The 17,216-nt window shown below is 46.3% G+C and overlaps 1 protein-coding gene across 6 annotated transcripts in view; it reads right to left on the bottom strand.

The window, feature by feature from the left end:
• GRIP2 (glutamate receptor interacting protein 2) overlaps positions 1-17,216 on the bottom strand; it is a 256,936-nt gene that overhangs the window by 90,598 nt on the left and 149,122 nt on the right. Inside the window, exon 1 of one of the 6 annotated variants that reach the window (XM_033071228.2) lies at positions 14,330-14,722. The exons of 4 other annotated variants lie outside the window; for them this stretch is intronic. In XM_033071228.2, the coding sequence (XP_032927119.1) occupies positions 14,330-14,408 (79 nt within the window). In that variant the 5' untranslated portion in view covers positions 14,409-14,722. Of the gene's footprint in view, positions 1-6,221; positions 6,262-14,329; positions 14,723-17,216 lie in introns of those variants that run through there. One more of the 6 variants, XM_033071232.1, reaches the window with a different exon arrangement.

The raw sequence follows: 17,216 nt of genomic DNA, 5'->3' as shown, positions 1-17,216 counted from the left end.
ACATCTGCTCATCATGGCTGGGATTCTCCTCTCTGCAGAGGGCAACCCAAGTGCACCAACCCTCACTCTAAGAAGGTATTTGGCAGGATTTGACGGTAGAGTATAATTCCAGATGAAACACGCCAGATTGAAGGATTTCTGCATAATTAGGGATATAATACTGTATTTAAGAATCTCCTAATACCCGCAGTTAACAGAGGGCAGCGTGCTCAGCGGAAACCCATCTCCCATCACCAGGGACTAAAGCTGGCACTAAGTGGATGCAGATCTTCACTTTCTTTAATATCTCAGCAGCCCAAATGCAGCAGCCAAAAAAAGTCCTTTCCAGAATGGGCCTAAGTGTACAGAGATCTGATGGACAGGATGCCCCAGCTTAGAGAGTGTTCCCACAACAGCACAGTGGCTGTGCCGGTACCCAGGCTTTGGGGAAGTTTCTATAGCAACAAAACACAAAGAAAATTTAGGTGTTTACATGGTGCAGCTGATTTACGCCATCACAGCTGCATTTAAGTCATCGAGGCTGAGGGAAAAGCCTGATAAAGTAAGATGCAATTCCCCATCAGAGGAGTTTTTTCCATTTGTTTCATCCCCTCAACAGTTTTTAAGTGTCAGACTTTGTGTCCATGGGTCACTTTTCTTTTACCTCTTCCAAGGCCCATCCCTGGGTAAACACTCTTTATACTCCAGTTGCTGAAAGGCCATAGAATCACAAATTTTCCAGCTTTCTGAAGGACCTAGTCCAGACTGTACTGCAAGATACACTCTTCTCAAAGCAGCAGTTGCAAATATACTGGTTGGTTACTGGGTAGTGTCGTTTAATTTGGAGAACAGCACAGCTATACATGCACATTTTTGAAGTACACATCCAGATTTTCTGCAAAGCTGCCAGGCAGCAGTGGACAGCACCATCATCAGCTCTTCCTCCATGGGCCACCCTGGTACATGGGGAGCACTGAGACCAGGAACACACTGAACAGCAGCTCTATGCCATGAGCTCACAGATTTAAGGCTGGTGGGGACCTTCCCGTGTGCTTTCTCGCCAGCCCACAGACACGTCCCTGCCATTAGCTCATCCTCACACCACTGCAGAGGACACAGCTTCCTGCCTAGCAGAAGCCCCAGGACAGAAGTGTCACCTCGACAGGCCGATCTCAATGCTCAGCATCTGCTTTTCCAGAGGGATGAATGAACAAGAGTGTGCTGCCCCCACACAACATACCACCACTATGGAAACACTGTCTGGGGTGAAAATTGAGGCTCTGCTCTCACTGATGTTTGCAACCCTGCAGGCTCCTGCCCCAGCACATTGCCTATCCCCCTGCCCCTGAGCCCTGGCGTGACAGGGCAGATTTATGGGCTCAGAAATGTGATGCTCATCTGTGTCACAGGATAGAGAAAATGGTAGCTGCAAAGTTCAATATTCCATTGGGTCAGCTATGGCTTTTACTAAGACAATATTGCCACCCAGTTGCTGTCATAGCTTGTCTCCCTATACTTTCACCTTCCTTGGACTTAAGCAAGTTAGGAGTTTCACTTGTGTTTTGAAGTAGCAAAATTTTGAAGCAAATGAGAGGTGACCATTCAGTGTTTTCTCTCACCTTTCTTACAGGTGAAGAGCTCCCAAAGGACAGTGCCACAAAGCCTTCCTCCCACTGCTACCTCACACCCCCTTCCCTAAAACACTTGCTGGAAGGCAGTTAAAACTTTAAAAAAAAAAATTAAATGGTGAAAAGGACAGGCAAGGAAGGGGAAGCATGGGGATTGAGCAGACAGGAGATTAATAGCCTGGCATTTATGGCAGTTTAATAATAGAGCTGTCACAATAGGAGAGATTTACTAATTGCAGAGTCATTTGCCATGGATTCCCATCAAGCTGCCATTTAAATCGCTGCACAGTTTTTAAGATGGCTTTTGAAACTGGGGAAGGGGGGAGAAGAGACAAACCCACAGTATTTATGAAGTTAAATTTAGGAAAGCATTGTGTTTTCATAGAGATGACCAAGTCAATAAGAAAGCAAGGAAGGAGCCAGCAGTGCTGCAAGCCCACAGGAGCTGGGGAGGAAGGGGCAGGTATTTGTGTCTGAGCCCTGCCATGCAATAAGCAGGTCTTACATCTGGGGCCAAGGCTCTGACCTCAAACTAAGCCCTGGAGAGTTTTACATAGGTTTAACCAGTGACCTAATAATACCTCCAAGATCTCCCCAGGCACTGAGCTATAGCTCCAACATGTCTTTTTGCAGAATTAGTCAGCACTGCATTTAGGGGCAAAACGTCATCTTACACCACAGATAGAAGAGTTGTAATCTCTTGGGTCTGTCAGCAGGAAGGATCAAGTTGGTCCTTCTACTGACTTCAAAGTGAACAGTAAGCTCCAAATTGATACATTATCATCACACAGAGCCTCAACCTGAGGCATGCACAGCTATTTTTGTCGGGGTAACCTGGTGACAGCATGTTGCAGTGCTCTGCATGCCACCTCCACAACTTGGCTCTTCTCCACCAGGTCCCTGAGGCCACCAGTGCCAGGCCAGGGAATGATTCACAGAGCTGTGAGTCCTACTAGACTCACAACACCATGGTTATAGGAAAATTAAACAGGTTGAGAAATTTTTCCAACTAAATCCTCAAGTGACAGTTGTTACCTGGTAACACCTTATTCCAGTCAAACCTGATGTTTCTCAGCCTAGACCAGGAAGTTTCCAGCACAGCCTGGAGAGAGCTAAAACCAACCAAGTGCAATCCAGAGATCTGGTGAATAAGGAAACCACAGAATGGATGATGATTCATCAGGAAATAGAGCCTGAAGCTTTATATACTAGAAGGGCATTCTTACCTTTTGGGAAAGAAAAGGGCTCTCAGCACTATCAGGAGCTGTTCTGCATCCTTTGCCCCACATTCCTACCCTCCCTCTCTGGACTCATTTCCCCCAGAATAAAAGGGGCAGTGTCCTTTGCACCTTAGTCCTTTCACCTACAGAGGCCAATAAACCACCACCATGCTGAAGAACTTCAGGCCCCTCAGGTGGCTCCACTTGGTGCCACAGGAGAGGTGGAGGAGAATCTTTCTGGGGGCCCAGGGCAGTGACGCCATCCCATCTCAACCAGCAGCCCAAGGGAGGCCATGCCTTCTCTGTCATACATGTTCTCATAGCTCAGCTGAGAGGCTGGAAAAAAGGGTGTTTTACTCCTTTTTCTCTTAGAGAAATAGAGTACTCACCGAAGTTCAGCCAGGACTTTGCCGATCATCAACAATTAGCAGCCTACCAGAGTGCAGGGTTGGGGCTTTTGTGGCATTTCAATTCTGCTGTCATTTAATAACCACCCATGACTCAGGCTTTCCTCCCACATGCTGTGGCCCAGAACTCCTGATCTTTTTCATCTCTTTGTACCCACTGGTACAGAAGATAAAAATGCGTTAAACAAGATTGCTTTGCCATTGCACCTGCAACTAATCTGACACACCAAGATCATTATTTGATCAGGTATTACATTTGGTCTCCAGACTGTTGTTCAAATACATTTGCAAAAGGGATGCTGTGTTAAGGCAACATTGAGCTCTTCCTTATACTTTTTCTGAAGACAGGACAAGGCAGCATCACTCCCCATCCAGCCCCAGCATCCAACTCTTGCTGTAGCTGTTTCTAAATGGTTTAGCCTAGCAGGGGCACATTTAGACACAAATGAGAAGAGTTACAAGGAGTTTTCTTCTCAGAGGCACAATCAATCCCCATTTCACATTTAGCAAAAATGGCTGAAGCATAATTGATTTTATTTTATGGGATGCTATACAATGAGCATCCTTAAACAGAATTCAGTTATAATGAACATACAGTACAAGATGAGTCTTCACTGAGGCAAATGTCATTGCCTAGGGACAAGTTCAGATCTAAGTAACATCAGATTCATTACTCTGCATCTTAGATGAGGCTCTTCAGTTATGCTAAGTCAAATGTACCAACATTTATGTTCCCCATGCATTCCCATCCAAATGAGGACAATGTTTACCACCAGCTCCCTTGCTAATCTCCCACTATGCCTGTTTCACTTTGGAAAGTCCTTTTCCTTCTGTGTCTTCCTGTCCACTCATCTGTGGTACTTGGGAAATCTCTCCTCAGGCTTTGCAGTGAAATTTGGATCAATGGGAGAAGTGAAGAGCCACCCCAGTGCCCAGGTTTTGGGATCCTTCTCATGGTGCTCCAGTTTGGAGACCAGAGCTGGCAGCCCCACCACCAGTCCTTCCTTCATCACCACAGGCACCCACCTGCTCTGGAGGGGAGCATTTGCTTGTTTAGACAGGTGCAGGCCATGACCCTTGGCCCCAGGGTGTGGCTCTGCTCCAGGAGCTATGGGGGCACATCTTCCCACCCTACTAGCACAGCCCAGCCTAAGCACTGCTTTGTCTGCCACCAGACACCACCTCTCTATGGATTACATGCCCAAGGAGTTAAGTCACACAGCCAGCAAGCTGGAGAGCAAACACAATCAACCAGAGAAAGAAGCTTTTTTCTTCCATGTGAAAATGGTGGGTTCAGGTAGGGACAAAAGAGAATTCAAGTGTTTAACTAAATAAGAGAATAGTGTGGATGTAAATTTGGGAACTCCCATTTAAAGCAACTCCCAAGACTGATGAGGCAAAAAGTAAGAGGAAAATATGAAGACTAAGAAGAAAAATATAGAAAATTACTAAGTGGAAACACACAAACTGAGAGGTTTTTGCAGTTTGCTTTTTCTTCAATGTTAGTTTTTTTGCTCCTATTCCCTCCCCAGCCAATCTTCCAAGTTTGAGCTTCAGGCTTTCCTTGTGCATGGAGCAGGGGAATGAGGGAAGCAAAAAGAGGAGGCTGCTCTGGAGTCTTTGGAGCCTAAGATGCTCCTGCAACACTCTACTGAGTTCAGCCATCACATATTAATACAAGCTTTGTCTGATCAGAAACTGAGTAATTAGAGCAGCCTGGAAGGTTAATGGCATGCACCACCTACCATCACCTCATTAGAGGAGAATCCCTAATCCAGACACCAGTATTGCACCTGATTAGTGCAGACTCACAGAGTGATAGATGGCAGAGCTAACTGAACCCTGACAAAGCTGCTCCCCAATCACAGAAGAGATTGCCAGCATGACTTGGATGATGGCATGGCTCTGCCTTCAGTTTTACAACTCCAATTTTTCTTTGCAGGAAAGGACTGGAGGAGAGGGCCAAAAATGCCACACTATTCCCATATCCCAGGAGAAATTCCACAGATTGTAAAGTTGTCCATTCATCATAACTTTACTGCTGGAATCAGTAAATGAAACTCAGAAAACTCAAGTAAAGATTGTATGGAGTCTTACCCAAAACCCACACAGGTTGCACTTGTGTTGATTTCCACACCTCAAACTGTTCAGTAGAGTTGTGCCACAGATTTCTATTTTGACACAACCAGCCTTGGTAACACACATTAAAGATTTGGTCCTGATAACTCCTTATCCAGAACATTAAGAACAGCACAAAGCAAAAACCCTCCCCAGTCCAACAAGTAAGTGCAGTAAGTACACTTCAGTTCAGCTACATTTCAGAAGGATAACACTGCTTCCAAACAGTTCATTATGTTCAAAGATTGTCCAGTTAGGAGAAGAAAAAAAAAAAAAAAAGTGAAGGAAAACATCCAACCCCACTAAGCCTGATAAATTGTCACTGGTTGTTTCTCACTAAGTTAGTCCACAACTGAGAAACCTGTGTTTCCTTGGCATGGAGACTAAAACAGCTAAGAGGAAAAGCTGTTGACAAGGAAATGGTTTTGGATTGCACCTTGCAACTGGTAGGAGAGCTGAAGTAAAGCAATCCAGCCCTGCCAGTTGCTTCTCTGCCATGCAGCTCCACAAATCCTCCAAGTTTAAAGAAAAAAAAGAAAAATCCCTTGAGGAAGAGAAGCTCCCAAGATACCGAAGGGCAAAGGCAGCATGACTCAGCCACTGATCTCCCAAGGACAAGATGTTTGTGCTGTGCTTCAGCTGCCTTGTTTAGAACTTTGACTTAATTGGACTCTCAGTGTGGGAAGCAGGGATTGTCATCTACCACAGTGCTGCACAGCCCTGGGACCTCTGGCTGACCACACCTTTCCCTGTGGCAGGGTGAAAATCAGCTGAAGTGAGCAGCACTCTTTCCTTCGTCCTGGGGGCAGTCTACAAATCCCTTCATCTTGGGGTTGAGGGCAGCAGACAGCTTGTATGGCATCTCTTACCTCCACAGACCCTTCTGAAGAAGCACTTGGGAGCCTGGATGCCAATCCATGTGACAGACATCTGAGCCCACGGACTGAGAGTGATGGCAGTGCAGGCAGGGAAGGATGACCTCTGGGTTTTCTTCAGCCAGACAATATGCTCAGACACATCACAGAGCCTTGGGCTATTTCAAATGTTCAGTTTGAAATTACTTCATGTCTCTGATGAACTTGCTCCAGCATCCAGGCTGTGTTTGCAGCCCGGATACTCAGCACGGGCTTTGTCTCCAGTCTAGGATCAGGGATATCAGTGTCCTCTCTGTGGGCATTTGTGTTTTAGATCTGCTCTTGATCAGATGACGTTAGAACAAAAGTCTCTCCCATCCCAGGATACTCTACAGGGAGCCAAAGCACCTGAGAGGGAGGAAAGAGCTCAGTCTCACCAAGAAGGACTTCCAAAAAGTACCTGCTCTGTGTTATACTTCAGTCTCTAGGCAGGATCCCAGAGCCAGTGGCTGAACTTACCCAAGTCATTGTTTTCCATTGGAACTGAAAGAGATGCTACAAGATTTTCTCCTCCCATCACTCTAAATTTAGAATTTCTTCAAAAGCCTTAAAGTCTGCACTTGTGCATTACCTGAAAGTGCAAAGAGCAGCCACAAAGAGGTGATCAGGAGGCATGTTCATCCCAGTCCTTCCAGGCAGTGTCACAAAAGATAGGCTCAAAATGTGCCAGTATCATTAGCCTGCTAAGTACAGTAATTTCACGAATACAAGCCGCACCAATTTGACCAAAATTTTGGTGGAAACCCGGAAGTGCGGCTAATATTCCGGGGCGGCTAATACATTAACAAAATTCTAAAAGCTGCCAACACGGAAGTGAGAGCCCGCGGCAGCCCCAAGCCAAGCTGGAGCCCGGCCGGCCCCGGCTGAGGTGGGAAAGCCTGGCAGAGGCGGGGCCAGCAGTGTGGGGGGCGGGCGGCAGAGCCTGAGCCAGCAGGGCGGGGCAGGGGGGGCGGCAGAGCCTGAGCCAGCAGGGCGGGGGAGCCCGGGAGAACTGGGGCTAGCAGTGCAGGGGAGCATGGCAGAAGCAGGAAGGCCGGCGGGTGGGGCTGCCTGGCAGCGGGGGAAGCCCAGCAGAATCGGGGCCAGCAGCGTGGGGGAGCCCGGCGGTGCGGGGGCCTGCAGTGCCGGCCAGGGCGAGGAAACGCGGCGGCGGTGCAGATGGGAGGGGGCGGCCGGCGAGCCTGGCAGTGGCGGCAGCGGCTGGCCCGCCGGCAGGGCGACTACGTAAACAACGCAGCGGCGAGGCGGCCGGCATGCCTGCCAGCGGCGGCAGTGCCTGGCCCGCCGGCAGGGCGACTACGTGAACGCAGCGGCGACGCGGCCGGCATGCCTGCCAGCGGCGGCAGCGCCTGGCCCGCCGGCAAGGCGAGTACGTGAACGCAGCAGCGAGGCGGTGCTGACGGGAGAGGGGGGCCAGTGAGCCCGGCGGCGGCTGCAGCACCACCCGGCCGGCCCCGTCAGCAACCATGAGCGGGCCGAGCCTGCCTGGCCCCGCCCCGAGCCAGTAAAGCCCGCTATGCCGCGATCCTGTTACTAATTGGCCAGTTTGTGAAAGCTGCGCACGGATTCTCGCGACGAACGAAAGTGCGGCTAAAATTCGGGGTGCGGCTTATCTATTGACAAAGACAGCAACATTGTCGAGGCACCGGGGGTGCGGCTTATAATCCGTGCGGCTTGTATTCGTGAAACTACTGTATCTGCTCAGAAAATGTGTTCATTAGCAAGGCACCTCTACTATTTTAACTGCAAACAGGACCTGTGATCTGCATTTATGCTATTTGCAGAGTTCAGAGCAGGCAATGCTAGTGAAGCTGTCTCCATGCATTAATACCAGCACTGCTCAAGCCACAGTGCAGCTGCTAATTAGAAATCAATTTATGTTTTCAATTCTAAAATCAATATTAATATGAAGCTTTTATTAATGTCATAGAGAGACCACCCACAAGTGTAGCATGGTACTGCTGACCTTTCAAAGCAACTGGAGAAGGGTCAAAAGGGACATTCCTGTCTCATTTATACATCCCCCCAGGTAACTCTGCTGCTGAAGGGCACAGTCAGAGGATGGAGCCACATTTGTGCCGACAGCCCAGCAATGCTCAGGCTGCCAAGGGCAAGGCCAGCCCTGCTGTCCCATGCTGGGGCCATGAGCTGGAACAGCTCTGGAGCCATGAGCTAACTCTGCCCTCTTGTGATTACAGCCAGGCTTCCAACCTCTCCCTCCACCCTGTACATCAGCGGGGAAGAGGGCTCTCCTCCAGAAAATCACCTAACTGAGCACACGTGTTAAACTTATCATTTATTTATGGAATTTTCCAAGAGCTGGATGAAGGTAGGATTTAGCAGATTTCTCCACAGAGCAGGAGACAGGCAGGGCAATTCCTGCTCCTCTGTGGGAGCAGCCCAGAGCTCAGGTTTGCTCCAGGCTTTACAAGAGGGATTTAGCCCCGTGTTTGGTCTCTGCCTTTGGCTCAGGCTCAGCACTGCAGACACAGACAGGACTGCCTGTAGGAGCACACTGGACACTGCACACAAGCCTCTGATATCCTGGGTGTATACATACAGGCTCTTCAGAACGACTAACCCCTAAAAAAGGCTGGAGAAACCTGTCCCTACCATCACATCCTCATCCTTCCTTACTGCTGACCAAAGCCAAGCCAGCTCCACAATGAATTCCTGCATGTTCCATCCCAAGGCTGGAAAATAGACAGGAAAGCCATTCATCTCATCACCCGTAAAATCTCATTTTCCTTTCCAAAAAAGAAGCATCAGTCGTTTCAGAGGCTGCTACAGCAGGGCTGAGCCTAAGGCTGCAAGGTAAAGCAGCTCTGTGCTCCAGCCTCGCCTGCAATGCATGGAGCTCCACGAGAGAGCAGCATGTCCCTTCAGCTGGACTCCACAAATCCTTTTAAAATGGCTAACAGAGAGCTGCAGGGGGACAACGGGGACAGAAAGGCATGCAAGGTAATATTTTTATTGTTACACACGTGTACGTACAGGGTCACAAGACCCTTTTCTCTCTGCAAGGAAGGTGCTGCTGTGATGCATGGTTGATTTTTTTTTCTTGCTTTGTTGCCTGTATAAGTCGACCTACCATAGTAAATAACTGATAGACAGTTTAGAAATAAATTATTTAAAAATCTCAAACAACAAAAACAAACACTACCCCAAACCCAAACAAAATCACCAGATGTCAGGGAGAATTAGGCTTCAGATCAGTTACACCAGGCTTTCAGAATTCACCAGCCAGGAGGACCTGACTTGGCCATTGTTATACATTGTTAATACAATCAAATCCAACAGAAGCACAGGATACCCTTTATATTCTCCTTCCCCAACATTTTGACAGAAATGAGATTCTCTTTTGACATTTGCCTTTGCTGTTCTCCTCATGTAAACTCAGCAAGACACAAAATTCATGTGCTAACTTGAATTAAGTCTCACAAAGGGTAAAGAAGGAAAAATAATATACATCAGCCCCTGAAGCCAGGATTTTTGAAGGCACAGAGCAGCCAACTAGAAGGTGATAGGAAGTGGGTTAAGACAGTTCACACAAGAGCTTTTTGCAACATGGTATTGAAAACATAAGGAGTAAGATTACACACTGTTATTTCTACTGAGTTATGCATCCAGCTCAATCAGATCCCTACCAGATCAGCACCCATTCATTCTGTGGTGGTGGACATATAAAAGGCCCTCAGGCAGCTGCAGCAGCAAAGCTTTACAGACTTAGTACAGAACAGTGGAGTGGGAACTGCATAATGCCACAGTGGGGAAGAGAACAACACAGCACAAAGCAGTAACAACACAGGTTATTTATTGTCAAGATAATACTATCGAAAATATTTGCTTGGGATACGTTGGAAAATGAACAGTGATACTTCATAAAAGACCTTGTGACTCTGGTTGAGCATGAAAGTGGAATATAGCAGAAAGCTGCAACGTGTCTGCCTGGGAGCTTGGGGATAACACAAAATCCCCACCATCAGTTGCTGCACCACCAAAGGAATGTGGGAGAAACTGGTAATACATTTAAGTGCTACCAAAATATTTATACACATATATATGTTCATACATATGTCTCTCCACAGAAGCTTGTTACATATGCCCCTGTCACATTATGTCAGCACTCCATGTCAGACAAAATGACAAAATGACAAAGGAAGGATTTGAGCAAGGGTTTGACAGTTCTGTCAGGGATGAGGATAATGAGAGATGCCCTCATCAGTGGGAAATCAATAAGGGAAAAAAAAGGAAATAGCAATATCTCAAGAAAAAAGAAAAAAAAACCTAATAAGTATCAGCACTTGCCCTTCACAATATTGTTTCAAAAAGTGTCAAAAAAAAAAAAACCCAACCCCAAGGAAATCACCTGCTACAGGAATTACACTTTAGAGCAGAAAATTATTTCCAGTTAGGATGTTTCCCAGGGCTAACTAGAAGAAAAACCACTCTAAGGCTGCACAGTCCCACACTGTTGGGGCCTGGCCCAGAGTCCTGCTAGGGATGGCCACAGAGAAGTCCAGGTATTCTCTGAGAAGAGCATTTTGGTCACTGCCCAAACACCTTCTGTCAGCTCCTGTGTTCTGATAGCTGATGCAGTGTTCAGTTTGCTTAGTTCTTTTTTCTGTGATGTTCACTAAGCAGACCCAGTTGTGTAAGGCCTCCCCCTGCATTTCCCCCCTCCCAGGCATAGATGGAGCAAGAACTCAGAGTGACAGATGATGATTTGCTGGCTGCCCCAGCCCCTGAAGACACACACACACACACTGGGTAGAGCTGCTCCATGAATTAGCACTGAATCTCAGATCTGTCAAACTCAATGAATGCTGATTGATATAACCTTTTAATTAATGGATTTTTTTCGGGAGAATAAAGGAAAATTATAACATTGCCCAAACTGCTGCAATGGTTGATGTGGACTGGGAGGTCAGCTTCTCCTGTCCCCTCATTCCCAAAGCCAGACTCTTACAAAGCCTTTCATCTACATTTTCTGATTTCAACACCACAGGAGTTTAAAAAAATCCTGTAAACCCAACTGTGCCATCTCTTTGCATTAAAACCTCTCTCCCACAGCAACCAGTTGAAAGGTTGGTTGATGCTTACAGAAGAGTCTTACAGATCAAAGCACACCAAGCCTGCTTAGACACGCCTGCCATCCGAAAGGCTTCTCTGGATATCTCCTGAGTAGCTCCAAGTCCAGCACAGGTCAACAGCAGATGAAAGGCAGGCATTTAGCCAGCACCCAACTGCTACAAGAATGCACTCCCCAGCTTCTTACCCAGCCCTGTACTTGCAGCTGCCTTGCTGCAAGCCCCCTTACTTGCATCCCAGAAATCTGGATGTCAGCAGGTTAAGGGCAACAGTGCTGTCTCCAGTTGGGACTCACCCATGTTGTACATCCTACATCTCTCTTGTTATGACACAAAAGCTCAGTTAGTTCCTTATCATTAAGGCTATAATTTTTAATTTATAACCATGATTATTATTATTTATTATTACTAAAAGAATGATTATCATTGCCAGAATTGCTTTGGTCACCATGCAGCCACTGAACACACACATCAGCATCAGCTCCCAACACTGAGCAGACAAGTTGCTCTTGGTAGCTGTGTCACTTTCTTTCCTGGGGAACAGGAATGAAAAGCACAGCAGTGCAATAGCTTAACCCCAGACAGTCCAGAGCCAGCATTAACACAAGCTAGCAGAGACAACACGATCACAGCATCTTACAGGATTTTTGTTTCCTTACTAACAACAGTCTAATGGAAAATTCCAATAATATTTAAGGATTCTCCTTACCTACATACTCTAACTCTGATATCCAGAAATCCATCAAGGAATCCCTTTATGACTTGAAAAAGATAAGAAGTGCAGATTCAAAGCAAATTCTGTTCCTGCAGAGGGCCACAATCAGGGGCCTCAATGAGAGCCATGCACACACTGCACCATCTATAGGTGCTCCACAGAGGGACGTGTTTCCCTCCTTAGGGAGATCAGCCTCCCACAGGCTTTGGTATCCTCCAGAGCACATTCCTCTGGAGTATTGCTCTCCTGGATGGCAGCAGCACATCACACTTTAACCCCTGTAATGCAAAGATCAGGTTTAAAAGCCTGAAGATTTGTGGCCTGGCCAGGCAATTTGTACATGGAGCTGAACTACTGAGTGACACAGGTGCCAGAAAGTCAACTCACTCACAGCCCTGCAACTCCACCACAAAGAATAAACCACAGACACAGAGGCAGCAAGTGCTGCTGGCAGGGCATGGGAGGTTTGCTATGAAAGCACACAAAGGTATATTGATCTTCTACAACAGTTATTTAGGGGGTGCCTGGGAGATCTAAGGTCCATAGGAAGGCAGTAAGTTGTAATTAGCTGGATAAGAGAAAGCAGTATGTAGTAATTAGCTGGATAACATGTTCATACAGCTAGCTTGGGAACAAAATGCAAAGGAGGAAATTGTAATTGTCAGAAAATATGAGGAGAAGAAAAATTTTTTTTAAATATACCACTGTACTTTGGCCAGATGCCTCAGGAAGTAAAATTAATTCCTACAGATTTGGAAAGAATTAAAAAGTTTGCTGTCTTTAGGGAATCCAGATTTGGATGAACTGGGTTACTAAATGCAATTTCTATTTTATATCATTGCTGCATATTCGGGTTCTATGGCTTCTTGAAGGTGAACAGTTTTCTCAATAATCAGCATGCAAAAGGCTTAGAAAACTACAAATAAACCTTCAACTGAGGCTCAGCAACACCTGTTAGAACAGTGACCTAGGCCTCTGATCTCTTTGTCAATCCAAACGTCTCTGATAGAAGGAAACATCTCCCTAGCCCTGTCCCTGCCTCCCACCCCAGAGGGTGGGGATGACTGCAGTCCCTGCTGCAGCAGTGCTCTGTCCCCAGCCAGTTCTTCTCTCAGGAAGAGGATGGGAACATGGAAAACCTTCAAAATTTAAGTAGTACAACATCCAGATGAAAAGATTATTCAGCACATTAAAACATAATTATGGCCAGTTAGGAAGTTAAAGCATATGGATCATAATTTTAGATCTCTAGAAGGCAGAGCAGTGGGTTTGGCTTTCAGCATAGCACATGGCTGCTGTGCATAAGGAGGACAGCACAGACACCTTTATAGAAGGACAGAGGAACATCCTAAGGTATTTGGGAGCGGTAACTACTTCCAGTTACTTTGTTAAAACCTGCATCGTTTACATCATCTATAACTGTAATTCTTAGGGTTGTTTTCCTCAGCCTTAAGAACAGCAGTAATCAAAGACTACAAAGAAAAGAGAAAGAGTAACAGAAAACAGCCCTCTGCCACAGCAGACCGCTCTCTACTGCACTGACTCACGCAGAGATTAGATACCAGGAGCAGTCTGCAACTCTAGTCAAGCAGAACACAAAGTCCTGCTGCTCCAGGAAAAAATAAAACCAAATAAAATAATTACTTCTCAGGGATGACTCGAGTTCTCCCAACAAGCATCCACCTCACCAAAAATTTGGTCGCTTCAGAAGAAGCCAGCGTGCCATCCTGCCCATGGCACACCATCTCCAGACTGCTCCAGGTGTGCCCAAGGACACTGCTTCCCACCGTGTTTTCCCACAAAGTCCCAGCTTCTGCAGCACGCTAAATTTTACTATGCTGCTGCCTTCAAAGCATCTAATCAAGACCATCACACTTCTGATACTGTTAGTCACCAAGAAAATAAGGCTTAAACCTACTGCTTTTAACAGGCAAGCCCCAGATCTGGCTATAGGAATAAGCCTCCAAAGGCAATCAGCTTTATGATTAGAAGCCCATAACTGGGGAAGGGGACAGACATGCCACCTCTTTTTCCCCGTCCCAGCTCAAACCCAGGAATGCAGAGGCAGTCAGGGGATGGGGGAAGTTGTGTTCAGTTATTGAAATATCAGCTGCAAGATCTGCAGAAGAGCTTAAACACAGACCTCAGACATGCATCTCACAACCCACCCTGCTCCCTCATAGGGAGATTTGAAACAAAACAAATGATAAAAGGTTAATGAAGCCACAAAACAAAACTCCAGTTAGCAGTACAATTACCTCGGAGTGCCCTCCACCAGAGGAAGGTCTGCAAGAAGTGCATGCTCTTTTTCCTCAGTCCCGGAGGAGGTGGCAGCATCAGCAGGACCAGGGCTGTTCCAGAGCTCGCTCACAACCACTCAGCATCCCCAGCCTCCTTGCAGCCCCAGCACCACCTCGGACCAGCCTGCGCAAAGTGCACCTGGGCTGCTCTGCTAATCACTGAGGGGGAGTCTGGGGCTCCTCTCTCTCATGCTCTCTCCCTCTCCAAATAAGCAATTAGCATGAATAATTACAGCTCTGATAATAATACCCAGCCACCTTTGAGCAAGAGGGAAAAGACTGTAATTAACTCTTTCTCTGGGATCAGAGGAAGTTGAAATAGCACAAGCCTAATTATCTTCTTCTGGGATGCCTCCTGGCTACTGAGAAGCTCTGGAATGTGTGGGAGGCAGGGGTCAAGTAGCATCCTTTTGGAAATCTCTGCATCCAACCCAATTTTGCGTGTCTGCTACCCAAGCAATCATTAGATGTGCAAATGTACACAAGGGGGAAGAGAACCCAGTTTCCCTATACTAATATAATCAGCAAGGAGCTGCCCATTCAGAGACTGCCTGCAGCGTTATCCTGTGCTGAATTTTTGGCCACTGAGAACTTTGGAGCAGTTCCCCTCCTGGGGGAGACGTTGTGGTAATGTGTGGCTCCTGCTATGCACAAAGCAGAGCCACAGCAGCTCTCAGGACACCTGACCCCAAGCTGGAGAGGGCACTGATGGCCAAACAGGCTCCCACTACAAACTCAGCACAAAGGCATTCCCACCCCAGAGTTTTCCTGTTGCCCCATCCCCCAGGTGACAAAGCTAGGAGGAAAACACATAAATCATGGAGATAAGGACTCCAGCTCAGAAGGCAAACTGGGCTGAGCACATTTAAAATCTTTGCATTGAACTGGCTTTTCCCCCTTCCCAAAGTCTCTCCTGGCAGGCAGGTGGGACAGGCACACGTGCATGTCCTGCTCCCAGTTCCTTCCAAGAAGTGAAACACGCACCACCCCCAAAGGAGTTCTAGTGACTTCAGAGACTAAAACAATAAATGGTGGCTCTCTGCAATAACTGCCCCAAATTGCCCAAGGCTCTGACAGGATGCATGGGTTAGATGGCTGCTGTAACATACCCACTTCATGTTACTAAAAATGTGATAAATCGAGTTATTATACAACCCTGTCGTGCTTTATTGCTATTGCAGTGTCTGGAGATGTTATTAGAGTGCTGCAGTAGAACAGTTGCCCTGCAAACACTCCAGTCTCTTATGAAAAGAGCAAGGTTTTGTTAACATCTCCTCTTGTAGTCCATTGACCTGAAATGTTTAAGAGTGGAAAAATTAATGTGTTTATGAACCCTTATCACTTGCCTTAGAAAACCTGCTGAAATGTTTATGTCTCTAAGTATTTAAGCATTAATTTTCATATTATGAAGATGCCACATTATTCTTTTATTTATGAACTCAGGGTGCTCGGGGCACTGCAGAACATAATCAAGCGTATTTAAAAACAACATAAATAATTTTAGTTATTTAATGATTTTTGAGACTTTACCAAGATGTTGTATATAATATGTATTTTAACTTTCTTTACTTTGTCTACTCTTTTACTACAGAACTACCTTTTATTTTGCTAGTTTCTTTAAAACTGAGAAAGTAAACATATTCCTATAGACTGCCTGAATCCCACGAGTTATTATGCATATTAGTTTTCCTGTAACATTAATTGTTCCATGAGCACTCAGTAGACTAAGCAGCAGAATAAATTGATGCCTATATATTAAGACCTAGACCCTGAAATGGTAATTATTTATAAATAACACAATCAATATGGCTCAATGGTTATGACACTTAAAATGCTGTTTTGTTGTGAAAAAACTATACCTGGTGTACCCACACTTACAGTGTGACCCAATGTAATTTCAAGGGCTGGTTAAGTTAGAAAAAGAAATGCACATTTAGGGCTTGAATTTTAATTTTATTATGACCTAATTGCCAGGGCAGCCAGTCCAGCCTCAGCTCTGGATTCTTTCCAGCTTATGTGTTAACCTCAGAATCTCTGACCCAGCAGGCTATTAATGTGCTATTAATGGCCACTGGAGATGAAGGCACACACAGGGATTTTCCCATTGGAAATGTCTTCCCCACAAGCTGGATGTGCCCCAGGGACAGGGAGGGCCTTGGTGACACTGCACAAGACAATGGTGACAGTCCCCATCGTGCTGTGGTGGAGCCAGAACCCACAGGGATCCACTGCTGCAGGACCTCCCCTCCTGACACACCCCTGGGAGGTGTTTGAGGTCTTGGATCTGTGTGGAAATGTCACAGTGAGGGCAGAGAGGGATTTGCACAGATCTACAGCAAAGTACAGCCTTGGGAGGTCAAGTGAAAATCCCCAATGGATCTGTCAGGAATGACAAATTCCAAAATTATAACCTATAGGGAAAACATAGCACAGACATTTGGAGACAGCAAATTGGTCTGCAAGCAGGAGCCTCAGCTTTAAAAACAGAGATGGGGGAAATCAGAGGACTGGGGTTGTTCAGAGGTCTGGGTATTTGTGGCTCCATCATCTGGCCCCAAATCATAAAGATGCTCTTTGATTCCCAACTCTTGGTTGCTACTGATGTCCCTAAACAGGAGTGAGTGATGCAGCCTGTTGCAGTCTGCTCTACACACTCATACACCAGCTGCCTTCAGGTTTTACATTGCTAAAATTTCCAATGCTTTCAATTAACACATAGCAAAGCCATTAGTTATGTTGTCTTTCTGACAAATAATTGTTCTCCCTGGCTTCCTTCCACATCCTTGTGTGTTTCCATTTAATTTATGGGCCCTAATAAAACATAAAGAAACCAAGACTAATGCTT

Source organism: Catharus ustulatus, chromosome 13 (genome assembly GCF_009819885.2).
Source record: "Catharus ustulatus isolate bCatUst1 chromosome 13, bCatUst1.pri.v2, whole genome shotgun sequence".
In the NCBI taxonomy this organism is placed as follows: Eukaryota; Metazoa; Chordata; class Aves; order Passeriformes; family Turdidae; genus Catharus; species Catharus ustulatus.
This window is presented reverse-complemented; position numbering and strand designations above follow the sequence as displayed.